The following is a 27589-nucleotide window of genomic DNA, read 5'->3' as shown; positions in this document are numbered from 1 at the left end:
GGATTCGAACCGCCGACCTTCTGATTGGCAAGTCCTAGGCTCTGTGGTTTAACCCACAGTGCCACCCACGTACAAGTGCCAATTCCTTAGGACTGGTTGCCCTGGCAGGATATGTGTTGGATAAGGGGCATCATTCACAAGCAGAGCTAAGTCATTCTGCACTAGCTTAAGCCTCTGGGCCAGCTGTATAGAAAGCTTTGCATTAAGATAAACATGAGGTCACCAACACATGACTCACAGTAGACAAGTCACATCTGTCCAGCTGGTGATGAGGCCTTTGCTGTGGAGGCCACTTGGGTCTCTGTGGGCAAAGATGTTTCCAGGAGCACCCCTCGGGGCACCCCCTGCTCCCTCAGAAGGAGTGCAGCTCTCCAGAAAAGGCTACCTCCACAAGCAAAATTGCTGTCAATGAAAAATGCTCCAAGGACCTCTCTGTCAAAATACTGTGGTATTTTTAATTAAAATATAAATCAACTAGGCCTTTTTTTCAGCTGGGACTTGCCAGAACTCAGTTCCGGCACCTCTCAGGTGGGCGCCATTGCTGTTATAAAGGACAAGAGAGGCATTCATGGTGAGTTCTGGCACCTCGTTTTCTAGAAAAATAACATTGGGTCCACCAACTAGTTTTTATTTAAAAAACAAATATGAACCCATTGAGAACCTGGAAAAAACCCACTTTTACTGGTATAGGTTGAGTGTTTAAACAAAGGGGGAGGCTTGTGAGAGCAGCCCTAAACTATGTCGTATGAAAGTAATTCTTTGACTCCAGAGGAAAATCTCTACAGGTGTAATTTATTTAGAAATGATTTGTACTGGGGATTTCCATTCATTAGTTGCGCTGCCTCATGACAACCTGAATGGAAAATCAATGGGAACAACCTTTGTGTTGGTGACTTAATAGCTCCTTTTGGTGATATCGGGTCATTACTTCATACTGCGTGACCAGAATGAGATTGCCATGCTATGAAAGTGAAAAGAAGAATCTTCATGTTTGAAAGATCTTAGAAACATTTCACAGTATGATCTTTAGGGTCAGGCTATATCCAAAAGAGGTATGCAGCAGGTTGCGGGGGGGGGGGTCTGCTCCTCTGCAAATTTAGGTTGTGTAGTATCATTCTTTGTCCCGGCTTGCCAGTCATTATGCAGAGCCTGCTGGGAATGAGTTGCAGCAGCCGGCCACCTGGCACTGGAAACAGAGACAGTCAGTAGCGCAGGGATGAGGAACGTGTAGCCTCTCCAAAGTTTGCTAGGCTACCACCTCTCTCATCCTTGACTATTGACCATGCTGGGCTGGCCAGGGCTGAGAGGAGTTGGAGCACAACAACATTTGGAGGTCCACATGCTCCCCAGAGCTGAGGTAGCTGGGATGAGGCTGCATGGGACCTGGGAGGGCCTAATGACTGCCCAAACTCCACCCCCCATCACCATCTAAAGAAAGGATGTTGTCTATTGTGTGGCACCATTGAGCATCCTCTGTAATCTGTGGCTTCTGCAGTGAGCGTCTCAAGGAAAACAAATAACCTTGGAGGGGCTGCATGGGACCCCAGTGAGGCTTCTCTCTCAGAGGCCTGGGCTGCTCTTCATAGAGCCATTCTCCTTCTCAGTGGTCTTCAGAGAGTTCCTGGTATACATGGGTGTTAACCTGGTTCAAAGTTATCATAGACTATCATAGACTATGCTATCAGTGGACTTTCAGGACTAGATCACAACCATTGGTGAACTTATAATTAAGGCAAATGCTGCCATTTTTTAACATTTGGCAAGGAGCATGTCACTCTCCTTTTCGGTACTGGCAATATTAACAACACCTTTCAAAGTGAAGTAACCTTTACAGTTATACATAGAACTGCACAGTAAAACACATATAAACTACTATCTTTATTTGTGGTGAGTTGGGGTTGCATATGGATAATGTTTAATATCCCACTTTCTGTTAAAGTAAGAGTGTGTCTGTGCCACAGATGTGCCCAGATAAGTAAGAACAAATTGGCCATGTTCCTGTGCGCCTCTGCAGGAGGTACTTGTGAATATGTTGGTGGTGTTTTTGAAGTTAAGTCTGCCTCAGAAATTAAAAGAACTACTCCATAATCATAAGAAAAGAAAATGCATACTGTATATGCTGCAGGAGAGTTAAAATGTACTAATATCTAAAAGAATGTTTCATGATGGCAGACAGAGGTGACAACAAAAACCTCTCAACTCAGAAACCCAAGAGCGAGGGTTGCAAGCAAAGGGGCCTGGTGGGGGCACAGCCATACTCTTCCCTGCCACTTGGCCAGAAGAGCTGTCCCAAACGTATCCATTGCACTGATGGGGTCTCCCCACCAGAACTTCTTTGTTTCCATGATTGTGTGTTGTTAATAGCCTGGCAATGAGAAGGCTCCCCATGATCCATGGACTAGAAAGAGTTAATTGTCCTTCATTTGCAATACATAAATATGCAGAGGAATAGTCTTTCCACCCAGTAAATGCCATGAGGTATAAATGCAAGAGAATAAATTGGGTTGGAGTCAGTGGTGAGAGAGAGGCATTGTTGTATGTGGCATTCTCACTTGCTGTTTTTGTCCCGCTATGCTCTTTGGTCAGCAGCTTTTGCTAGTTATTGGGACACTCTGTGAACAGAAAAGATGGTGGGAAGGCTCAATGCAAAGATGCCTCTGTAAGGAGACCAAAAGCCACCACCCTCTGAGACTCCCCAACATCTGTGATCACCACAAGATGCCTCAGGTTGGAACTGGGTGTGCAGAACCCATGAGTCTTTACAAGGGAAAATGGTGTAAAGCAAACTGAGAGCAGCATGAAGTACCGGTAACTACAGTGTGTGTGTGTGTGTGTGTGTGTGTGTGTGTGAGAGAGAGAGAGAGAGAGAGAGAGAGAGAGAGAGAGAGAAGCAGCTGTGTTTTTGAAAGCTCTTGAAAGGCAGCTTGGCAGGCTCTATTTGCAAGGCCGTTTCAGACATACTGGGTGGCAAATAAAATATCTGAGACATTGTTTGGCTGTGTTTTAGCCTGCAGTGAAATAGTACAGACCTTGTATAAACTCCTAGCAGTAGCAACTTTTAATGGAAAGCCTGACAGACTTTCCATTATATAGTCATGCCAAGGGTGGCAAGGCTGCAATAAAGGGCAAAAGCGCTTATCTCTTTGGTTCTGCCTCTTTGCATTGTACATCTCCAGTCCTCACTCTGACAAGGTGAGCTTCACATGTTAAACATTTACGCCTGAAGTGACAGCCCTACTATCCCCACAGCAATGTTGTATGTATTCCTCAAATACAGTAAGTGAGAGAAGCCACTTTCTCAGCTGCATTATTATATCTACAGTCTCAGTCAAAGTAGGTAGGAGGAAGAAACCTCTTGTTTCACTTCCATCCCTTTGTCTCTTACCTTCATCAGGGGCCACCTGAACTGGCTTCAGCTGGACCGCAGGGTGCTGGAACACGACTTCCCCAAAAAGTCGGGACCGGTTGTTTTGTACTTTTGCGTCAGGTGAGTATATGTTTTGGCATCTCTCAGAATGTACCACAGCATGTTTTTGCATTTTTGTTCTTGTAGTAAGTTCAGAGGTGGTGTTGTTTAGAAAAGGTATGGTAAAGTGTAAAGGGACCCCTGACCATTAGGTCCAGTCACAGATGACTCCGGGGTTGTGGCACTCATCTCGCTTTACTGGCCAAGGGAGCCAATGTTTGTCCGCAGACAGCTTCCAGGTCATGTGGCCAGCATGACTAAGCCGCTTCTGGCGAACCAGAGCAGCATACAGAAACGTAAGGACCCAAAAAGTCCCCATTGCAGAAAATCACTGGGGCACAGAATGGGGAAGGGCCACAGCTCTATGGTAGGGCATGTGCCTTGCATGTTTAAGGTCCCACATCAAATCCCCAGCATGTAGACAGAACAGCAGCAGCTACCCCAGAAATGAGTTGCCAGTCAGTGTAGGACTGACTCAGAATAAGAGAGCTTCCTGTGCAAGTTTGAGGCTACAAAAGGGCATTTCACCAAACAATAAAGCCTTGTGCTGGCTGCCAGTGAGAACCCAGGTGTTGGTACTGAGGTACGTAGCCCTGAACAACAGGACAACCCGAGCTTCAAGATGGTTGGGATATGTCCTGAGGACCTCCTCAGTGGCAGCTTCCCAATTGTGGAAGTCCCGTCCCAGGGAAGTATATTTGTCTCCACATTGACCACTTGTAGGCATCAACTGAAGATGTATCGGTTTGTGCTGGCTTTGGGGACATAAATGGATTCCCTAGCCCAACAGTTTTAGTATCATTGTCTGCTGCATTATGTCCTTTGGTTTTTAGATACATAGTTGTGGATGTTTGTGGTGGTTGCATTTTACTGTGTTGTGAACCGCCCTGGGAGGAAGGGTGGCACAGATGGTGCTGAGGTTCATGTTCAGATCTCACCTCAAACGCTTTAGATGGCTTTAGACAAGCTGACGTTCCCTTCATTGTACATTGTACATGCCAGGATTCTTAGAGAGAAGACATAGATAGTTAAATGAGAATATATGTTTGTGCACATATCATATGTGGAAATGCCTCAACTCCTAATTTATATCTCTCCTTCCACAGTTCATAGCTGCATAGTCATTCCTCCGTTATACTGCAGAGAGATGCACAGGCAGTTATGAACTTTAGAAAAGCAGATACGAATTAGGAGTTGAAGGCTGAATGGTGTTTAATTATGAAAATGTTGTTTTTTGTATACTGACCATCAGAGACATGTATCTTTATGGACATACATAAGCCTCAAACCCAAACAATTTTTGCAGTCTAACCCAAACAAGGAGAATAACATATTAGGGAAGCAGGAAGGAAAGACGCCGTGATAAAGTAAGTGTTATTTGCAGTGTTGAGCTTTGGGGAAGCATTTAAAATGAAGGTGAAGGATTAAATCAGCGCAGGAAGAAGCCATGATGTTGGGAGTAAAAAATGAAAAAGGGAGCCAGCAGTTATGTTGAGAGAACCAGAAAAAGACCTGTGGGTGACACGACAAAAGAAAGTTAGTGATGGAAAATTTCAGTGCAAGAAGACATATGTAGACTGTGATTGTGTGAATGCATGAAGCTATGGCAGGCAAGGGTGCACACACAAGTCATGGCCCCCCCCCCGTATCTCCTCAGACATGCCAGCTTCTCATTAGTTTGTCACGTGATATTGGCAAAGGTTGAATGTGTTTTTAGAGTATGCTTGATGGCATGTGCCTAGACATTGTCCCTCTGATTGGAAACCCTGCTAAACCAGGGTTATTCTGCTTGGGGGAAGGTTTCTGAGAGTGTCCAATCAGACCTTTGCACCTATTGCATGGAAATCTGAGGGGCAGCTACGGCACCTGGGGACCCTGTTTCCGTCCCTTGTCTAACCCTTCACACATTCATACAAATGCCTGAACATTATTTAAGTGCTGCAGGCTTACACACTCCCTCCTTGTCCTCCCCTATTATGGGCAGATTCTGCCTTTCTTTCTGGGTTTCCTTCAGCCGTACGTTGCCATGAGACCTAAAGGGAACTGCAAACAGAATTTCCTTGAAACTGGTTTGCCAGACCGACTTTGAACCACTGATTTGAAGAATGGGCTGGAAGCAAATCACAGTTTGCCTAGCTGATCACAGTTTGCCCAGCTGGGGTGTCACAGGAAACAGTAGTTGTCACATAACACAGAAAGGAGAGGGGAATCCTGGAAGCAGAAAACGGGGCAGGAGAAGGTGGATGCGATGGGGATACCTGCTGCATCTTCAGTGTCCAAATCATTATTTGGAGATTGGTTTTCTGGGCATCAGTGTTGAACCACCATAACCATGGAACTAGCTACTGTTCTTCAGCCAGTTCCAAGAGCAGCTGCATGACTCTTAATGGAGCCTGTCTCCTTTTTCTTACCAAAGACACTGCGTACCTGTTTGCTTCTGGCCTCAGAGTGCCTGTCCTTACCCTTTGAAGCCTAAAAAGTTTACCTGTCCAATACGTTCAGTGAGGCCTTTTTTTGTACAGTTGTACAGTCTGATGTAAAATTGACTAGTACAAGAAGAAAGGGCCTCCCCCCCCCCTTGTTACAGTGCTCAAGATTTGAAGCTCCCTGACCCAGGAAATCCATTTTTTCTCCATTTCTGTTCTATGACTTTTGATGAATTTTTGTGTGATTTTCTTGACTCCACACCCCCTGCCACCATGAATCGTTTTGTAGGGTTGTTGTTGTTTTGTAATTTTGCTGCTATTCTGACTATATTTTTGTTTTCCATTCATTATATTATAGGGTGTGTTTTTTTGTTATGTTAGCTGCCTCTTATCACATCACTGTGAGATGGAAAGGCAGGTGTCAGACCATCAGGCTACCTAACTCAGTTAGTTATACAGAATGGTAGCAGCTCTCCTGGGTTTCTGACTGAAATCATTTCCAGTTCTACCTGGAGATGGTACAGACTGAACCGGAGGCTTCTTCCGTGTGCTCTTCCACTGGGCTGCAGCCCGTCTCCAAATACAGAGACAATATATGCTGTATCTTTTTCAAAAAACCATTGTAATTTTATTTCCACTAATACTTTACCCCTGGAGGTGCACTCCATTGTCTCTCGAGGCAGACAGATGCCAACAGCAACTTGCAATATGTCTTGCTCATTTATCTAAGCCAAATGTTCCTTCAAGTCCAGCTTTCCTTGGAATATTCCCATGCAGCTACTCAGTAAAAAGGGCGATGATTCACTCTCACTATAACCAAAATAAATTGCTCTGTTCACATTGCTGAAAGTTCTGAAATAAGCTTTCAGAGACTTCTTATATTGTGAAAGAAACCTCTTTGTTAGAAACAGCCTCTATACTTGATCTGGTAATCACCCACAAAAGTTGCACATAGAAGTCCGGGAGGAGGGAATCATTAAAACCTTCAGCGGAACAAGTGAGAACAGTTCTGGGTAACATGGACTGCAGTGTAACGAAATGGTTCCACACCTATTACAAATAATGACAACAAAGCTCCGAGTCCAAAGCAAATATTTAGCTGGCGTAATTCAGATAACGAGGCTCTGTCTGCACTTCCAGCCCTCACTTCTGCAACTAGGCACTATAGCTAGGTACGCTAGGTATGCTGCTATCTCCAGAAGATATGCAGGTATCTCCAGAAACAGGAATGGTGGGGTGTGGGAGGAGCATAGTGACCTAGACCCTATTATCATGTAGCTCAATTACAAGAGACTTTTTTCTCATTTTAGGACTCATCCAGACTTCCTTTTGCACTGACTTTCTAGGCACAGGTCTGGGCTTTAAAATGCCATGTCCAAGCAGGTTTGGTTTTTTGTCCCAGCACTTTCTCTGAGTGTTTTATCACTGAATTGGAGCAAATGGCAATTGGGTTTTTTCCCTGGGAAAAGCTATTATTATTATTATTATTATTATTATTATTACTATTACTATTACTATTACTATTACTATTACTATTACTATTACTGTACTGTTCATCTGACTGGGTTGTCCCACACATTCTTGGAGGCTTCTAGCAAATTAAAACACCAAACACAGTAAAACATAAAACTTCCCTAAACAGGGCTGCCATCAGATGTCTTCTATAAGTCAGATAGTTCTTTATTTCCTTGACATCTGATGAGAGGATGTTCCACAGGGTGGGCATGACTACCGAGAAGGCTCTCTGCCTGCTTCCCTGTAGCTTCACTTCTCGCAGGGAGGGAACCGCCAGAAGGCATGGGGGTGGAGACGCTCCTTCAAGTATACTGGGCTGAGGCCATTTAGGGCTTTAAAGGTCAGCACCAACACTTTGAATTGTGCTCGGAAACGTCTGGGAGCCAAGGGAAGCCTTTCAGGACCCGTGTTATGTGGTCCCGGCAGCCACTCCCAGTCACCAGTCTAGCTGTCGCATTCTGGATTAGTTGTAGTTTCTGAGTCACCTTCAAAGGTAGCCCCACATAGAGCGCACTGCAGTAGTCCAAGCGGGAGATAACCAGAGCATGCACCACTCTGGCGAGACAGTGAGCAGGCAGGTGGAGCTGGTAGACAGCCGCCCTAGACACAGAATTAACATGCATTTCCATGGACAGCTGTGAGTCCAAAATGACTCCCAGGCTGCGCACCTGCTTGGGAGTGAAAATCCCCCTCTCCCTTTAGTAGGGTTGTGTTCAGCTTTGGAATAGGAAATCACACACACACACACAGAAGAGGAGATGCAAGCTGGCGAGAGATGTGCATACCAAAGCTAAATTGCCCATCATTAGTTCTGATTGCTGGTGTTCTGGAATAAAATGAGAATGGGACGCACCTGGAGGGATCCCACTCTCCTTGGCCTCTGAAGACGGATACACTAGATGTGAAAATCAATAGAAATAGTCCTGCTCTCAGAGGGGGAGGCTTCTGTTGCTTTTCTTATTCCTTTCCAGCTGACAACAGATCAGCAATGGAACTGTTTGACTCTTTCTTTCTTTTTCAGCGCCCCCCCCCACCCTGGCCAAGCTAAGGCATATGCTTTTAATGATTTACAATGAACGTTAGATGGGAAAGCGGCCACAAGCTCTTTGCATTTTGTCCAGCAGCAGCATATGGGAATGAAATGGCAGATAGGTTTTATCCACTGGGCCTGCTGTCTATATAATGTACACAATCTTTATTGTGATAGTGGGGAGCAGCAATTGTGGGGGCTTCTATATTCAGCTCCTGCAACCCAAGTTAGGATAGCCCAGTTTTCAAGCTATCTCCAGGGAGGGAGAACTAGATCAGGCTGTTCCTCACCTGAGTCAGTTTTTTTCATAAGTCTGTTCTGTCCCATTTCCATATTAATCTTACAGATTTTAAAATATTTTCCATTAGTTTATAAATGTTTTTCAATAAAAAATATGTGTTTTTTAAAAAATCACAAGGAAAGCTATATTCAAATGCATTTTTCCTCTCAAAGTACACATTTCTAAACATATTATATCCTAAAATGCATGTTTGTGTATGTATTTTGAGGAAAAAAACTATGCTGCAAAATTCAGGGAAGTACCACACACACACACCCACACACACCCACACACACCCAAGATAACTGCCTTCTGATCTCCATGTTAGCTGAGGAGGCAGGGTCAGGGCAGTTCATATCAGAATTTGCAAAGAAGGAATTGCTTAAGGGATCCTGCCTCCAGGGTGTTAGTAGTGGGCAGGATCCACAGAAGAGTCACTGGCAAAGTAGTCCAGTGCAAGCCTGGGCTGAGCTGAGACCTTTGCCCCAGAAGGAAGAGCTGGAAGAGGATTCCAGGGAAGGGATTAGGGAAGCGATCATTTAGGGATGGAAGGAGATGCAGGCAAAGACAGTGTAAGCGAGAACTGGGAATTCCGCAATGAAGGCCATCTTATTTAGCAAGGCAACTTTTCTGTCAAAATGCCAGCAGGGATACTGTTGTCAGGAAATTGCCTCCTGTTTCAGCCTTTACTTTTCTCGTGTGTCACAACTGAAGGAATAGCTCTTTCTGTTCTGTTTAGGCTGCTTGGAAATTAATATAGATTGCCTTAGTCTTTACAATCTTGAATGCCGTGACTAATACCTTTGACTGTAGATGTGGCAGAGAACACAGGATGCAATGAAAAACCCAAAGCTGTTAGTGATTAACTGAGTGGCTTATGTTGAGCAGGCTTCTGGTCTCAGAACTGAGAGATGCTTTCTCAGAAGACCTTACACCAACAAGCATAACAAGGTTCAGATGTATTTCCAGTGCTTTTAGTGTAAGTTTCTGACATGCGCAGATGGCGAAAATGAATGTCTGCGGTGGGGATGGAAAATTTGAAACTGGGGAGGTGCTGAAATTCATGTTTTCAATGCCTTTCCTGAAAACAAAGTTGCCATACTATAAATTTCACTAACGGAAGTTAGCACTTCCATGAAAAGGGGTCACATTACTGAGCTTATGGAAATACTATTTATGCTAATACCTAGGTAACTATTAACTCTTGCCAGGCAAAATAGAAAACCATTGTACTACTGCTACATCTCTAAAGTTCTTACATCTCCAGCTATAAATTCACAGTGAATAAATGAAACTTCCAGTTTTCTAAGCAAACAATAGAAGACTTTTCTACAAAGATCCTCTAGAAGGCTCCAGCCCCTTTTAAATGAAGAAAATTCTTTCCCTTGGTTGTTCCTGTTGTTTTAATATTGACACACATTTTTGAAGAACTTCCCAACATACAATGTGCACTGCAGATCTTTGGAGAATGAGGTTTTCTTTGTAGGTCCTAAATATCATGTGGAGCTCTTCACTGTTGTTGTCGTTTAGTCGTTTAGTTGTGTCCGACTCTTCGTGACCCCATGGACCAGAGCACGCCAGGCACTTCTGTCCTCCACTGCCTCCCGCAGTTTGGTCAAACTCAATCTTTGTACGAAACGGAGCTCTTCACTACAGGGGGATATATGCTTGTTTAGTGGTGTTTTTCTAGGGAAAAAGGTGCCAGAACTCACCATGAATGCCTCCCTCATTCTCTTAGAATGGCAATGGCGCCTACCTGAAAGGTGCCAGTACTGAGTTCTGGCTGAAAAAAAGCCCTGTGCTTCTTCGAGTTTCCTCCTTTTTTTATCTGAGCGTCTTGTATGAGTTGCTCAGAGCATCAGCCGGGCTTCCACTGTAGGTTTAAGAAATGCGATGCTGCCCTCTGGTGTCCCACAGGAGCGTCGTCTTTTTTCAGCTCACACCTGTAAGCAGGGTCAGGTGCCGCTGGACAAATCTGCACTCCTTCCTTCCTTTTCTTTTCAAGCTGATATCTAGTTTGTAAGAAGCATATTTGAAACATTCCAATGAGAGGTTGAAATGCACAGCCGTTGTGAATGTAATTCTCACATCCAGCTCTGAAGTCCAGGGAGAGCTGCTGGGCTTGTCACCATGCACTGCCATAGGCTTAGAAGGCAGAGCAGCATAATCTCACCACACCGAAGCAAGAGGGAGCCAAGGAAAGGCTTTCCCGAGGCTCCTTGGTAGGATGGCCTCCCGGGTGAAATCTGAACTAAGCGCTTCATCACTTGTGCTCAGGCCCCTATGCAACAGAGCTCTCGTTTCTGTCAGGTAGGTGCATGCGTGTGTGTGTGTGTGTGTGTGTGTGTGTGCGTGTTTGTGTGTGAATAACCTACTTCTCATGCGGAAGAACCCCTTCATGGATCACTGCCTTGCCATGGCGAAGGGGCTTGAAGAACTCGGAGAAGCTATGAACTACGCCGAGCAGGGCACACAAGATGAACAGGTCATAGTGGAGAGTTTTGACCAAACGTGATCCACCTGGAGGAGGAACCGGCAAGCCACTCCAGTATCCTTGCCAAGAAAACTCCATGGACAAAGACAACAGGCATATAAAAGTTATGACGCTGGAAGATGAGCCCCTCAGGTCAGAAGGCGTCCAACATGCTACTGGGGAAGAGCGGAGGGCAAGTACAAGTAGATCCAGAGCTGATGAAACGGCTGGGCCAAAGCCAAAAGGACGCTCAGTTGCGGATATGCCTGGAAGCGAAAGGAAAGTCCAATGCTGTAAAGAAAAATATTGCATAGGAACCTGGAATGTAAGAACCATGAACCTGGGTAAGTTGGAGGTGGTCAAAAATGAGATGGCAAGAATAAATATTGACATCCTGGGCATCAGTGAACTAAAATGGACGGGAATGGGCGAATTCAGTTTGGATGACCATCACATCTACTACTGTGGGCAAGAAACCCGTAAAAGAAATGGAGTGGCCCTCATAGTCAACAAAAGAGTGGCGAAAGCTGTACTGGGATGCAATCTCAAAAATGATAGAATGATCTCGATATGAATCCAAGGCAGACCTTTTAACATCACAGTAATCCAAGTTTATGCACCAACCACTGGTGCTGAAGAAACTGAAATTGACCAATTCTATGAAGACTTACAACACCTTATAGAAGTGACACCAAAGAAGGATGTTCTTCTCATTATAGGGGATTGGAATGCTAAAGTAGGGAGGCAAGAGATAAAAGGAACAACTGGCAAGTGTGGCCTTGGAGATCAAAACGAAGCAGGGCAAAGGCTAATAGAGTTCTGTCAAGAGAACAAGCTGGTCATCACAAACACGCTTTTCCAACAACACAAGAGACGACTCTACACATGGACATCACCAGATGGGCAACATCGAAATCAGATTGATTATATTCTCTGCAGCCAAAGATGGAGAAGCTCTATACAGTCAGCAAAAACAAGACCTGGAGCTGACTGTGGCTCAGATCATCAGCTTCTTATAGCAAAATTCAAGCTTGAACTGAAGAAAGTAGGAAAAACCACTGGGCCGGTAAGATACAATCTAAGTCATAAAATCATAGAATCATAGAATCATAGAGTTGGAAGAAACCACAAGGGCCATCGAGTCCAACCCCCTGCCAAGCAGGAAACACCATCAGAGCACTCCTGACATATGGTTGTCAAGCCTCTGCTTAAAGACCTCCAAAGAAGGAGACTCCACCACACTCCTTGGCAGCAAATTCCACTGTCAAACAGCTCTTACCGTCAGGAAGTTCTTCCTAATGTTTAGGTGGAATCTTCTTTCTTGTAGTTTGGATCCATTGCTCCGTGTCCGCTTCTCTGGAGCAGCAGAAAAAAACCTTTCTCCCTCCTCTATGTGACATCCTTTTATATATTTGAACATGGCTATCATATCACCCCTTAGCCTCCTCTTCTCCAGGCTAAACATGCCCAGCTCCCTTAGCTGTTCCTCATAAGGCATCGTTTCCAGGCCTTTGACCATTTTGGTTGCCCTCCTCTGGACACGTTCCAGTTTGTCAGTGTCCTTCTTGAACTGGACACAGTACTCCAGGTGAGGTCTGACCAGAGCAGAATACAGCGGCACTATTACTTCCCTTGATCTAGATGCTATACTCCTATTGATGCAGCCCAGAATTGCATTGGCTTTTTTAGCTGCCGCGTCACACTGTTGGCTCATGTCAAGTTTGTGGTCAACCAAGACGCCTAGATCCTTTTCACATGTACTGCTCTCAAGCCAGGTGTCACCCATCTTGTATTTGTGCCTCTCATTTTTTTCCCCCAAGTGCAATACTTTACATTTCTCCCTGTTAAAATTCATCTTGTTTGTTTTGGCCCAGTTCTCTAATCTGTCAAGGTCATTTTGAAGTGTGATCCTGTCCTCTGGGGTGTTAGCCACCCCTCCCAGTTTGGTGTCATCTGCAAATTTGATCAGGATGCCCTTGAGTCCATCATCCAAGTCGTTGATAAAGATGTTGAATAAGACCAGGCCCAAGACAGAACCCTGTGGCACCCCACTAGTCACTCTTCTCCAGGATGAAGAGGAACCATTGATGAGCACCCTTTGGGTTCGGTCAGTCAGCCAGTTACAAATCCACTGAGTGGTAGCATAGTCAAGACCACATTTTACCAGCTTCTTTACAAGTCAAATCCCTTATGAATACACAGTGGAAGTGAGGAACAGGTTTAAGGATTTAGATTTGGTGGACACAGTGCCTGAAGAACTATGGATGGAGGCTCGTAACATTGTACAGGAGGCAGCAATGAAAACCATCCCAATGAAAAGGAAATGCAAGAAAGCAAAGTGGCTGTCCAACGAGGCCTTACAAATAGCGGAGGAGAGAAGGCAAGCAAAATGCGAGGGAGATAGTGAAAGATACAGGAAATTGAATGCAGATTTCCAAAGAATAGCAAGGAGAGACAAGAAGGCCTTCTTAAACGAGCAATGCAAAAAAATAGAGGAAAACAACAGAATGGGAAGAACCAGAGATCTGTTCAAGAAAATTGGAGATATGAAAGGAACATTTTGTACAAAGATTACCATAATAAAGGACAAAAGTGGTAAGGACCTAACAGAAGCAGAAGACATCAAGAAGAGGTGGCAAGAATACACAGAGGAATTATACCAGAAAGATATGGATGTCTCGTACACCCCAGGTAGTGTGGTTGCTGACCTTGAGCCAGACATCCTGGAAAGTGAAGTCAAATGGGCCTTAGAAAGCACTGCAAATAACAAGGCCAGTGGAAGTGATGGTATTCCAGCTGAACTATTTAAAATTTTAAAAGATGATGCTGTTAAGGTGCTACACTCAATATGCCAGCAAATTTGGAAAACTCAGCAGTGGCCAGAAGATTGGAGAAGATCAGTCTACATCCCAATCCCAAAGAAGGGCAGTGCCAAAGAATGCTCCAACTACCGCACAATTGCACTCATTTCACACGCTAGCAAGGTTATGCTTAAAATTCTACAAGGAAGGCTCAAACAGTATGTGGATTGAACTCCCAGAAGTGCAAGCTGGATTTAGAAGAGGCAGAGGAACCAGAGACCAAATTGCAAACATGCGCTGGATTATGGAGAAAGCTAGAGAGTTCCAGAAAGACATCTACTTCTGCTTCATTGACTATGCAAAAGCATTTGACTGTGTCGACCACAGCAAACTATGGCAAGTTCTTAAAGAAATGGGAGTGCCTGATCACCTCATCTGTCTCCTGAGAAATCTCTATGTGGGACAAGAAGCTACAGTTAGAACTGGATATGGAACAACTGATTGGTTCAAAATTGGGAAAGGCGTACGACAAGGCTGTATTTTGTCTCCCTGCTTATTTAATTTATACGCAGATTACATCATGCGAAAGGCTGGGCTGGATGAATCCCAAGCTGGAATTAAGATTGCCGGAAGAAATATCAACAACCTCAGATATGCAGATGACACAACCTTGATGGCAGAAAGTGAGGAGGAATTAAAGAACCTTTTAATGAGGGTGAAAGAGGAGAGTGCAAAATATGGTCTGAAGCTCAACATCAAAAAAACGAAGATCATGGCCACTGGTCCCATCACCTCCTGGCAAATAGAAGGGGAAGAAATGGAGGCAGTGAGAGATTTTACTTTCTTGGGCTCCATGATCACTGCAGATGGTGACAGCAGCCACGAAATTAAAAGACGCCTGCTTCTTGGGAGAAGGGCAATGACAGGCCTAGACAGCATCTTGAGAAGTAGAGACGTCACCTTGCCAACAAAGGTCCGTATAGTTAAAGCCATGGTTTTCCCAGTAGTGATGTATGGAAGTGAGAGCTGGACCATAAAGAAGGCTGATCGCTGAAGAATTGATGCTTTTGAATTATGGTGCTGGAGAAGACTCTTGAGAGTCCCATGGACTGCAAGAAGATCAAACGCATCCATTCTTAAGGAAATCAGCCCTGAGTGCTCACTGGAAGGACAGATCGTGAAGCTGAGGCTCCAGTACTTTGGCCACCTCATGAGAAGAGAAGACTCCCTGGAGAAGACACTGATGCTGGGAAAGATGGAGGGCACAAGGAGAAGGGGGCAACAGAGGACGAGATGGTTGGATAGTGTTTTCGAGGTTGCCAGCATGAGTTTGACCAAACTGCGGGAGGTAGTGGAGGACAGAGGTGCCTGGCGTGCTCTGGTCCATGGGGTCACGAAGAGTCGGACACGACTAAACGACTAAACAACAACAACAACATGCGGAAGAAAAAGCACACGTTGTGCTCAGGGAGTCTTCTGCTTCCCTGACTGCTGTCCTGCAGTTATGGAGGAGGCTGGGACCAGGGCTTTGGCTTCTTCCCCGGCACCTTGCCTGCTGTGATTTAGCAGAGGGAGAGTTCTCTTTGTTTTAGCAGGTGGGGAAAGGGGCTGGATGGGTGCTGGAACCAAGGAGGGAACAGTGTGGGAGAAGCTGGCAACACGATGCCTATAAGGGGGTTGGAGACTTATTTGGGTTGTGATCTGGTGACCCTAAGCAGCTCTGTAAAAAGAATAAGTGGTCTAGTATGTCTAAGAATCCATGAGAAAGATTAGGAGGTATGTTGAGAAAGATCACTGCAAGTTTTCTCTTATTTCCATATTTTGTTTTACTATGAACCCCTCCAGATGTACTTATTGAGCAGTCATCCTGATTTGCTTGCACAAAGCTTATGCAGCAGGTTAAACCATATTGGTCTTTATTGAGCATTTTTTTCCTTTGTTTGCAGGGTGGGTTGGTTATATAAAAAAATTGTCCTGATTTGCTTGAAGGCTGTTTATACCTTTATAACAGTTTATACTGTTAGTAATTCATTCATCCCACACTTTTCAACTCATTTCTTCATCTGTTTCCAAACTGCAAAAAGTATGGAAACACATCTAATGCCTATTGAAAGTACATGGCTTCCTGCAAAGAAACCTGGGCAGTCTTTTTCACTTCACAAAGCTACAGTTCCCAGCACCCTTAACAAACTACGGTTCCTATGATTCTTCAGAGGAAGTTATGTGCATTAAATGTGTGTTGGACATGCTTTAAATCTATGCTGTAGCATTGCCCCAATTCCTTTTGAAAGTGGATTTGTTGTGCTTGGGCAACACAGCCCTTTAATCCACTTTAATGGTGCAAACATAAATTTCCCAGTATGCACTTGAATCCTTCCTGCAAAATAATGACCATCTGCAGGTGGTTTGCACTAGATTCTGTTGTTAACAAACCTTGGCTTAAAAGCGGAATACAAGTCAAAGCAAAAAAATAAATAACACCTGCTAGATGTGGTGGGAGCATTTACAAAAACTATCAGATGAAGGCATAGTTGTGGGTTGGGACAAGGTGGGGTCCTTTTTGTGCCTTACCATCTTGCAGGGGTGCCAACTTGAATAAAATATGGGGACAGGTAAGCCGCATCCGGCATAATCGATCACAAGTCACACTCATGCACACCATTTGAATGGCAATGTTCATCAACTTAGGGGGGGGCTGGCCTCCTCAAATATTTGGGGGGGCGAAGGGACCACAGCCCCTAGGAGTTGGCTCCTATACTGTCTTGTATATCAAGTGCCGTATTTTTCCGTGTATATTTTGGGGGACTAAATTTAAAGAAAATGAGGGAAGATGGCCCAAAGTTGCTGAGCTTTTTTGGGGGGGGAGCTGCAGGCGGGAAAGCTCCCTAGAGCACGGGCACCAACCAGCTGGCTGGCGGCTTCCCCTCCACGCCACTGCAGGAAACACTCCCTAGAACGCATGCCTCCTGCAGCGGCATGGCGGTGCACAGCTCCCCCCCACCTCTTTCCGTGTATAGGACGACCCAAGTTTTTTGACATGATTTTTGAGTCAAAAAACCTTGTCTAATACACAGAAAAATATGGTATTTCAAACGTGTTTCTATTATAACATATTTCACTTGCGCTTATGTTTTAAATGTGTAACAAATGACTAGAAAGCTTAATGAATCGCCACCATCAACTACTGTTTGCCACAACCATGGCAATCCTTGACATTTTTGTAGAGCATCTATATAGATCAGTGGTTCCCAATTAGCTAATTACTGAGGACCCCCTATTTTTCAAAAGTCGAGCCACGGCCCCCCTTACTTTTGCAAATGTTGATAACTCTATGGTGGTTATCTGCAAAGCAATTTTTTGAACAAAATGTGGGGTAGCCCCTAATAAGCAAAGGATTTTAGGTATACCAGAAAACAGACTAGGGCTGAGCAACATCTCATTTTCAACATTGTGATAAATCAGCAGTTAATCCTCACAATATTCCAATATATCATGATGTTTGAAATTGGAGATCAGGTGTGGAGATGAGGGAAGGAACCGCCCAGAGATCAGGTGGGTGGGTGAAGGGGGGGAGGCAGAACCCCTCCACCGCCTGGTTTGAGTGGGAGGGGATGGGATGGGGGCTGCAGCCAGCAGTAGCAGCAGCTAGTGAAGAGGCACGTCCTCTGTGGCTGCTGCTTTCCTGCGGGCTGATAAAGGCTGCACTGCCTCCGTGCCAGGGGAAGGTAGCACCAGGTGCCTTGAAGTGAGGGCGTTCAGCTGCCCTGTTCTCTCTCCGCGTGAGGGAAGGCAGCTCAGACCAGCAGCATTATCGGCTGAGATCATCGTGCAATATTGGCAATGCCTTGAATTCAGCTGCCCTGCTCTCCCTCACGAGAGGAACAATATATTGCTACATATACTGAAAAACCGCACAGTGCTAAAACAGACAATAAAATTTGTGATATTACCATGCAAAAATGACAAAATAATAGTTGGGAGGGAGGCATGGGATGGGGCCACAGACCCCATGGGTGAGTTCCGTGGGCCCCCAGGGTCCCCAGACCCCTAATTGGGAGCCCTGATATAGAATATTCCCAAGATGCGGGTGATGGCTAGCCAGTTCATGGGAGAGTATGGGCAGGCAGATCTGTTCATTTCAGTTTCTTGCTTTTCTGGTCGGAAGTTCAGCTCACCATATTTCTTCTTCAATTTGCAGTTTTTTTTAAAAAAAGAACCCTCATGAAAATTCACCATCATGTTAGCATTCATTTCTTCTAATGTACACATTTTTGTGTAGAAATTTGTTGAATACATTTTTGCAAGCCATTTTCTCTAATAAAATGCATTTTCCCATGTTATTTTCATTTATATGCACATTGCTCTAATACATGCATTTTGGTTCCCATTTGTTGGTTGAAGAACTGCATCACAAAATTCAGAGAAAGGTGACTTTTGAAGGATAGCTGTTTTGTTTGACGTATTTGTTTCAGGAGGTGCAGATTAGATAGGTTTGCGTTAAAATGCAACCTGAACCACATTGCTCCCCCTCCCTAGGTCAGAGGTGAGATTTTGACATGGCTGTTTCATACCTAAGGCTCACAGCCACCTCACTGCACTAGCTCTTTCCCAGAGCTACATACAGGTTCATGTGAGCAGCATTTGTTTCTGTGCAGCATTCCCATGATGTTGTGGAATTCCACAGATTCAGCACTCCAGGTACAGACTTCCAGCTGTTTTCATTTTAAATCTAGATTCAGGGGTCACTTCTCCCCTTCATTGCCCCCCCAGCAAAAAAGGCCATTTCAAAATCAGTTACTCCCAAGCTAGGATGAAACCATTTCTTAAGAAGCAAAGCAGCACAATTGTCAAGGACAGAGGAAAAAGAAAACCATCCCAGCCGAAAATATTTATAGAGCTATAAATCAACCTGTGAAATAAAACAAGCATTAATGCCTTTCCTATTGGCTGGGATTTACACATGCAGCATTTCTGAATGATCATGTCTTAAGAGGCACACAAATCTTTCCAAGAGTCATAACACAATCTCTAAAACTAAAACAGAAAAAGGAGAATTCCTCTCTCTCAGCCCCCAAGGCTCCTCTGAGCACATTTTTTCACATAATAAAAAAATTGTACAGGGTCCTATTTATTCAGTGGCTGCAATTTCTTTCCTGTGTTTATATGACTTCTCCATTTCATTTCTAGGTTCTACATTGAAAGCATATCCTACCTAAAGGATAATGCTACCATTGAGTTGTTTTTCTTGAATGCCAAGTCCTGTATTTACAAGGTAAGGCCTTGACACTTTTTCTTCATGTCGCTGCCATTGTAATTCAACCTTTCTTTAAAAATAAGCACTGCCAGTTTGTACCTCCTTTGGCTATCTGTGATTCTCTGCCTATATATATATATCTGCCTGCCTGCCTGCCTTTACCTGTGGGAGCCTCCCAGAGTGGTTGGGGAAACCCAGCCTGATGGGCAGGGTATAAATAATAAATTAATATTATATTATATTATATTATATTATATTATATTATATTATATTATAATTATAATATTATATATTATAATTATAAACACCTGCATCTCAGACATCTGTTAACTCTGAGGGATGCTGCCTCTCCCTAAGCTAACAATCATAGTAACAAACCACTTCTAATTTGGAGAAGTATTGTTTTCTAGGTAAGGAGAAAACACCATCTCCTTGGATTGCCAGATGGCAGTCATATTCTTGATCATATGAGCTAATCTGTAAGAAACAATTCTATTGGTTCAGGAAGAGTATGTACTCTCAGCAGTGCAGACGTCTGGACTCCATACTTTCAAGATCTCCAGTTTTCTGAGTGTGAATAAATCCCTTTTGTTTGTTTGAAGTGGGATGTCAAGATGGTTGCTAAATGAGGGATTTAGCACTGTTGTGAGTTGTTAGAATTCCTTTGAAGGCATCCATCAGAAGAGGGCACCCTTGCCTCTGAGTTGCGTGTGAGGACTGGGCAGTCGTTCCCAGATGTTTACTGGGAGGCGTGCGAGTTTCTTGAAACCTTGCCATATGCACCAGAACAAAAATGGTTACATGCAATGCTGATGAAACGGTTTCTGTCCAAGTTCTTGGCCTTATGGATGTTTGAAAAGGAGAAGGAAAAAGCCACTGGACTGTTGTTGCTGGTTACTTGGATAAAACAAAACAGTCCCAAGTGCAGAACATTGTGCAAAGTTTTGACAGATGACCAGGCTCCCTGGCTTGAAGCTGGAATACCCTAGGCTAAGGGCGCACAGCTGCTTTGTGCTGTGAGACAAAACAAATACCCAGAGGGGAAGGGAAGCTGCAGAAGCAGAAAGGTCTTCTGCAGACACCCAGGGCTGCTTCACACATGGCATGTGCAGGGTCTCATCTCTTCCTTCTGCTTAACTGCTAGGCGGACATGTGAACTCACTCCACCAAAAAGCATATTGTTTGAGCTGAGATGGGAGTTCTGTTTCTAGCATGAGACGAGCCATTCATACCACCCCCCAAATTTTGCATGATTCTGTAGTCATCATTTGACAACAATCACGTGGCTCTTTATGGCATGAATTGAACGTACCTCTTGGTAAAGTCATAGAAATGTAGAGTTGGGAGGGACCATGAGGGTCATCTAGTCCAACCCCCTGCAATGCAGGAATCTTTTATCCCATGACCCTGAGATTAAGCATCTCCTGCTCTACTGACTGAGCTACCGCAGTCCCTCTTGGTTTTTGAGGTATATTTTTGTCTTTGGGAGGATTGGTGTTGCCACTGATTTTGTATGGCAAGCTGTGTGCTTGAACCTGTGCCTGCATCTGTTGTTTCCTAATGTTTGTGTGTTAAAATTTTCAATGAAAGAAAAGGGAGCAGGGAACAGCACCTTCAGGGGGTGGGAGTGGAATCATAGAGTGGCATAATTTGGGAGGGATCTTGGGGCTCATCTAGTCCATCCCTCTGTTCAGTGTAGGATCTGCAGTGCAGGATGCAACTGCAGCATCTCTGACCAGTGGTCAGTCAGCCTCTGCTACCATGCCTCCGGTGAAGGAGAGTCTATCCTTTCTGGGGCAGTCTCTTTCTCTGTCAAGCAGCTCATATCGTTACACAGTTTTTCTGAATGTTTAGTCAAAATCTGTTTCTCTGCCATTTCCACCCATTGTCTCCATGCTTGCCCTCTGGAGAAGTGGAGAGTATCTTCTGCTCCATCTTTGCATGGCAGCTTAAAAACTGACATCCTGCCCCACCTTCTCCTGTCTCTTCTTCAGGCTGACATTCCCAGTTCTTTCAGCCGTTCCTCAACAGACTTGGGTCGCTTCCAGATGGCCAGTTTATTGAGCGTTCATGCTGATTTATTTGCTTATGTGATGTTGTGTCGAGCCTTTCCAGTCCACATTTACATCACTTTGCTTACTGTCGAAAGTTCAAACTGGGGAGGGGGTGGGTTGGTTGCTGAGGAGTCCAAATCCACTTTAATTACACGGCTTGAATTTGCAGATATGCCATTGAATCCGGCCTATAAAACAGCTGCCACCTTGGTCTCCAGATGCCAAACCATCCAGAAATATTTCTCCTCTGGATGTGTTCCAATTAGTTTATGTCCTTCCAAAAAACTGCTGCCCAAAACTGAAGAGAGCACTCCAGATGTGATGTGATCTGACCAGCACAGAACAGAACAGTGGAAGCAATAGTTATCCTGATCAGTACCCCTGTGGCTGTTTTCCCTTTTTTAAATTAAAAAAAGGTACATTAAATGTGTTCATGCATTTCATGTATTGTCTAGTTAGGCCCTGACGTTTAAAAGAAGTGACTCTTGGGTACAACACAGACCTAGTTTTTAACGCAGGGAGGAAGCACCCACACATCTCTTCCAACCTCTCCAAATGGTACCACACTCACAGCCAAATGGCCGCTCACAGGTAAAGGTCTTTGTCCATTTAAATAAATCCATTTGGGGGCCTCTTCAAACTTCTCCTTGCTGTAGAGCAGCGGTTTTATGAAGTCAAGGCCCAAGGTCCTTCCCATTTCCATTTGATTGATACTTATGGATGCTGCTCAGGTAAGTTGTTTGCAACGTCCATCACAAAGAAGTTTCTGAGAAAAGATGGCTTTGTAGGTAAATCTCAGCAGGAGGTGAGGCCCTTCTGAATCTGATTCCTTGCTTTGTCACACAGCCCCCCAGCATGCCTTGGGGAAGGGGAAGGGGCAGTTTACTCAATGCCATGGCTATACTGTGGGAACTATCGGATTTTCTGTCTCCCAAGGTGTTTGTGAATGGGCTGCCTTGTACTGCACTCATTAGCTCTGCCTGCAGTGCAAATTAATAACAGGGCCTTTTCTCTTATCTGTCTGAACTGTTAGGCTTTCTAGCACCACAAATAACAATCCGGTGGCTACTCAAAGACAAAGAAATCCAGGAGGAGGGGGGAGTATTGTAGTCTCTGGTACAAATTTGATTTTTGATACAAACTCCCTTTCATACCTGGGACTCAATCTCAGGATAATAATAATATCTTACCGTGTCCTATTGTGAATTACTGAGATAATGTGTGGTGTGAACCCTCTAAAGCTTTCCCCCACCCTTATAAATATGTATAGATCTAGATTATTAAATTATTATTTTCATTGCCATTATACATATTCACCTCATATTTATGTGACTTTGCTTTCAAGGCTTCTCCTAGATATAATACTGAAATTACTAGCAGTTTATGTTACACTTAAGCACAAAGTGAAACCCCATTCACATTCAGTCATGGTCTTTTGCTAAAGATTTTGGATGTGGTAATCCAAGACAGGCAGAAAAATTCATGCAGCTGATCATGCAGAAACAGGACCATAGTAAATGTGCATAGTGCCCCTTCATAGAATGATAGAATTGTAGAGTTGGAAGGGATCCCAAGGGTCATCTATTCCAACCCCTCAATGCAGGAATCTCAACTAAAGCACCCAAGAGAGATGGCCATCCAAGCTCTGCTTAAATGCCTCTGAGGAAGGAGACTCCACAACCTCCTGAGGTTCCACTGTCCAACAGCTCCTACTGTCAGAAAGTTCTTCCTGACGTTTACTCTGAGTCTTCCTTCTTGTAACTTGAAGCCATGGGTTCGTGTCCTACCCTCCCTCTTCCATGTGACAGCCCTTGAGATACTTGAAGGTGACTATCATATTTCCTCTCAGTCTCCTCTTTTCCCAGCTAAACATACCCAGCTCCTTTGGCCATTCCTCATAAGGCTTGATTTCCAGACCCTGGATCATTGTGGTCGCCCTCTGCACGTGCTCCAGCATGTCAACATCCTTTTTAAATTGTGGTCCCAGAATTGGACACAGTATTCCAGGTGGGGTCTGACCAAGGCAGAATAGAGTGGTAATATTACTTCCCTTGATCTGGACACTATACTTCTGTTGATGCAACCTAGAATAGTATTAGCTTTTTTTTTTGCTGCTGCATCACACTAACTCATGTTAAACTTGTGGTCCACCTAGATCCTTTTCACATGTACTGCTACTAAGCCAGGTGTCCCCCAATTTATATTTGTGCATCTGGTTCTACCTGTCTAAGTGCAAACCTTACATTTGTCCCTATTGAAATTCATTTTGTTAGCTTGGGCCCAGTTCTCCAGTCTGTTAAGGTTATTTTGAATTCTGAATTCTGCCTACTGTGGCATTAGCTACCCCTCCCAGTTTGGTATCATTGGCAGATTTAATGAGCATCCCCTCAATTCCTTCATCCAAGTCATTTATGAAAATGTTGAACAACAATGCAGCACCCCACTTGTCCCTTTTTTCCGGGATGATGAAGAACCATTAATGAGCACTCTTTGGGTTTGGTTCATCAACCAGCTACATATCCACCTAACAGTTACCTTGTTCAACCCACATTTTACCAGCTTCCCCACAAGCAGGGCTTTTTCCCAGCCAGAACTCACCGGAACTCAGTTCTGGCACCTCTCAGGTGGGCACCACTGCCATTGCCAAGACAACAAATGAGGAGTTCATGGTGAGTTCTGGCACCTATTTTCTAGAAAAATACAGGAGTATCATGGGGGACATTATCAAATGCCTTACTGAAATCAAGATACACTATGTCCACAGCACCGCCTGATCCACCAAGATTGTGAGACTGACACTTTTGGGGAGGATAAGTCTATCAATTGCTGTCAGCCATTTTAGAAGCCCTGCTCTGCTTCCACAGGGGGAGACAGCAATGCTTCTGACACCTCAGGAGGGGAGGGGGCTCTTGTGCCCGGGCCCTGCTTGCAGGTTTCTCTCAGGCACCTGGTTGGCAACTGGGGGAACTGGGGGCTGTCTAGGTATGCCAATGGTCTGACCTAGCAGACTCTTTCACATTGGCAACTCTTGGCCAAGAGTAACTTTGGACATGTTCCCCTGACTTGTTCAGGATGTTCATGACTAAGTCTGCAAATCTCCCCTTGTTCCATTCTTCTTTGGGAGGGAGAATTGTGTGAGATGCGCATGCTCAGCTTTGGACTGAACTCACTTGAGCTGCTTCTCACCACTTTTGTTTCAAAAGTCTCTCTTAAGCTATGGTGTGTGGACATTTAAGATGCAGGCAAACAATAGTCTTTCCCTAGGCTTGAAAATGTAGTCATGGTATAGATGCTCACACCACATTTGCCTCTAAAAAGAGTTGTGCAAGTTTTTGTAGTCACCCTGCCCCCCCAAACACATTCCCTACAAAATCTGTTTGACCAAAGGCAGCATCATGACAAAAGAAGTTGTGCAAACCAGGGCAAATTAATCTATGCTCTGAAAAACTGCCTTTATCCTTCCTAATAGCAGTTCATTAAGTAGCATCTCAAAAGCTACCCTTAGCAATTTGCCTAATAATTTTGTAAAGCTAATTGTTAACAAGTGCTAACTTGTGGCTTCCTTACTGAATTCCTATATGGAAAGGGGTCAAGTCAAAGCCCATGCTGGGGGAAACCTGCTCTCTGCTCCCAGGGATACTTGCATGCATGAAGAACTCACATATATAGCAGAGCTCTTAATGAAGTGGCTGCTTTGTCGCTCAGCAGCTGAGTGGCAGGAACATTTCATTAGTATACCAATAGGGAAGCTGACTTGGGCATGGAGCCAAGAGTGTAATGGGACATTGCTGTGATTGTTCATATAGAGCTTGGCTGAATTGAAGGAGTAGGTGGAGAAGAACAAGGAACCCTTGGGCTGAATCAGCACTGATTCTCAAAACAGAGATGCACTGACTCTGTTTGCTGTTGATCATGTGGCAAGTGTGGTTAATGCCCCGTGTTGGATTCCAGTGAAAAGCACCTTTGGGGATCCTTGCAGGGAAGCTTAGGCTGTGGTATTCCTGCTTTTGAAAGATGAAGATTAATACATGACCATTGTAAAGCCATTATGATTTTATAGTATGTTTTTGCTCATAGGCTGCTTCACGTACCATGTGAGTGGCAGAGGGCAGCATATAAATAGCTTTAAACAGGGAAGTCCCTGCCTTCCTCTCATGAGCTATTTTAGCCTTACGTTTTATTGACTCACCGCTTAGTGCAATAAAAGCTGAAGCTACCCTTGACAGAATGAGCAGGCTCCATCTGTCTGTCCTCCTCTCTCCCTACTATTCATACCTAAAATCCCCACCCATAACCATAGATGATTTATGCAAGAGAAAAGGGCTACCTGCCCTCAATAAGTAAGTACAGCCTTTCCTTCCTTTGTTGTTTCCCTATTTTGAGATGGAAGCATTAAAATTACACTAAAACACTGTGGCATTGTATGGTTTGGTGAATGAATGGGGAACTTGCAGCCTTCCAGATGCTGCTAAGCTCCAACTCCCACCATTCCTGACCACTGGCTGTGCTAGCTGAGGCTGATGGGAGTTGGAGTCCAACACCACCTGGAGGGCCACAAGTTCCCCTTCCTGGTTTAGTGGCCATAAATTGCACTGGCCTGCAATAGTATGGCGCTGTGGGTTAAACCACAGAGCCTAGGACTTGCCGATCAGAAGGTCAGCGGTTCAAATCACTGTGATGGGGTGAGCTCCCGTTGCTTGGTCCCTGCTCCTGCCAACCTAGCAGTTCGAAAGCACGTTAAAGTGCAAGTAGATAAATAGGTCCCGCTCCGGCGGGAAGTTAAACAGCGTTTCTGTGCGCTGCTCTGGTTCGCCAGAAGCGGCTTAGTCATGCCGGCCACATGACCCGGAAGCTGTACGCCAGCTCCCTCGGCCAATAAAGCGAGATGAGCGCCGCAACCCCAGAGTCGGTCACGACTGGACCTAATGGTCAGGGGTCCCTTTACTTTTACTTAAGGTTGCCAAGTTGCAACTTGGAGATCCCACCTGCCCATTTGTGGACATCCAGTGAAGCTGAATGCTGAAAGATTGAGGACAGATAAAAGGAAGTCTCCACCCCCATCGTTCAGCCTGGACAATGAGATCCAGCGCCAAGGGCTTTCTGGCAGTTCCCTCATTGCAAGAAGTGAGGGTACAGGGAACCAGGCAGAGGGCCTTCTCGGTAGTGGCGCCCGCCCTGTGGAAAGCCCTCCCATCAGATGTCAAGGAAATAAGCAGCTATCCTATTTTTAGAAGACATCTGAAGGCCGCCCTGTTTAGGGACATTTTTAATATTTAATGCTGTATTGTTTTTAACACTTGATTGGGAGCCACCCAAAGTGGCTGGGGAAACTCAGCCAGATGGGCGGGGTATAAATAATTTATTATTATTATTATTATTATTATTATTATTATTATTATTATTATTTAGTTCTTCACCCAGCACATAGGTGAACTCTTGAATTCATTCCCACAAGAGGCAGTGATGGCCACCCACTTGGTTGGCTTTAAAAGAGGATTGGGCCATTTCATGAAGGGTGCAGCTATCAGTGGCTGCCAGACATGATCCTTCAGTGCCACTTGCTGGAAACTGCCAAAGGGGAGGGTGCTGTTGTGCTCCTGTTCTGCTTTCCCACAGGCACCTGGTTGGCCACTGTGAGAACAGGAGGCTGAACTAGATGGCCCATTGGCCTCATCCAGAGCGCTCTTCTTAGGTTCATTTGCTGCTCTCCTGCTGCAAAGGAGAATGCAGCTGTGGTCCTTCCACCTCATGCTTTTCCTCTCTTGCCTGGCATAGTTGTTTTAGAACTGTCCTAAGATATTCTGCTGCCTGTGGCAAAAACCACCACCACCACAAGATGGGACCCTCTATTCCATGTACAGAAGCAGTTGATGAAACCATGTCCTCCACCATGCCTGAGAGCACACACAGCTATGTCCCCCCAAAACTTGCAACTGCTCCCAGCCCACGCCCCATCTCTAAGCATTTCCTGCCAGGAAGGAGGGGAAGATGAGCAATGTGACCAGCATACTAAGGGTCCAAGTTTGGGGTGCTCCACTGTTAAAGAGGCAGCAGGATTTCTAGAGCAGTTACCTAATTTCCAGCTGTGCATGATGGACTGCCAAGCTGAACCATTCCCAAGTATATGGTAAACACACATTTTCTTTGGCCTGCCCTCTCTTCAGCTTTCTTATACTTCCTGAATGCACCTCATTAGTAAAACCAAACGCACAATTAAACGTTTTGGCCAAAGGCATTTTTAAAGCCAAACATGCGCAAGAATGGGAAAGGATAAAAAAGTAGAAAGCCTC

The 27589-nt window shown here is 44.7% G+C and overlaps 1 protein-coding gene across 13 annotated transcripts in view; it reads left to right on the top strand.

Moving 5' to 3' along the window:
- FRMD4A (FERM domain containing 4A) overlaps nucleotides 1-27589 on the top strand; it is a 464351-nt gene that overhangs the window by 324325 nt on the left and 112437 nt on the right. For 11 of the 13 annotated variants that reach the window (XM_053406326.1, XM_053406327.1, XM_053406332.1 and 8 more), the window contains 2 exons: nucleotides 3395-3487; nucleotides 19179-19263. In XM_053406326.1, the coding sequence (XP_053262301.1) occupies nucleotides 3395-3487; nucleotides 19179-19263 (178 nt within the window). Of the gene's footprint in view, nucleotides 1-2589; nucleotides 2728-3394; nucleotides 3488-19178; nucleotides 19264-27589 lie in introns of all 13 variants that reach the window. The other 2 variants (XM_053406335.1, XM_053406331.1) reach the window with 2 other exon arrangements.

This window comes from Podarcis raffonei, chromosome 10 (genome assembly GCF_027172205.1).
Source record: "Podarcis raffonei isolate rPodRaf1 chromosome 10, rPodRaf1.pri, whole genome shotgun sequence".
In the NCBI taxonomy this organism is placed as follows: domain Eukaryota; kingdom Metazoa; phylum Chordata; class Lepidosauria; order Squamata; family Lacertidae; genus Podarcis; species Podarcis raffonei.
This window is presented reverse-complemented; position numbering and strand designations above follow the sequence as displayed.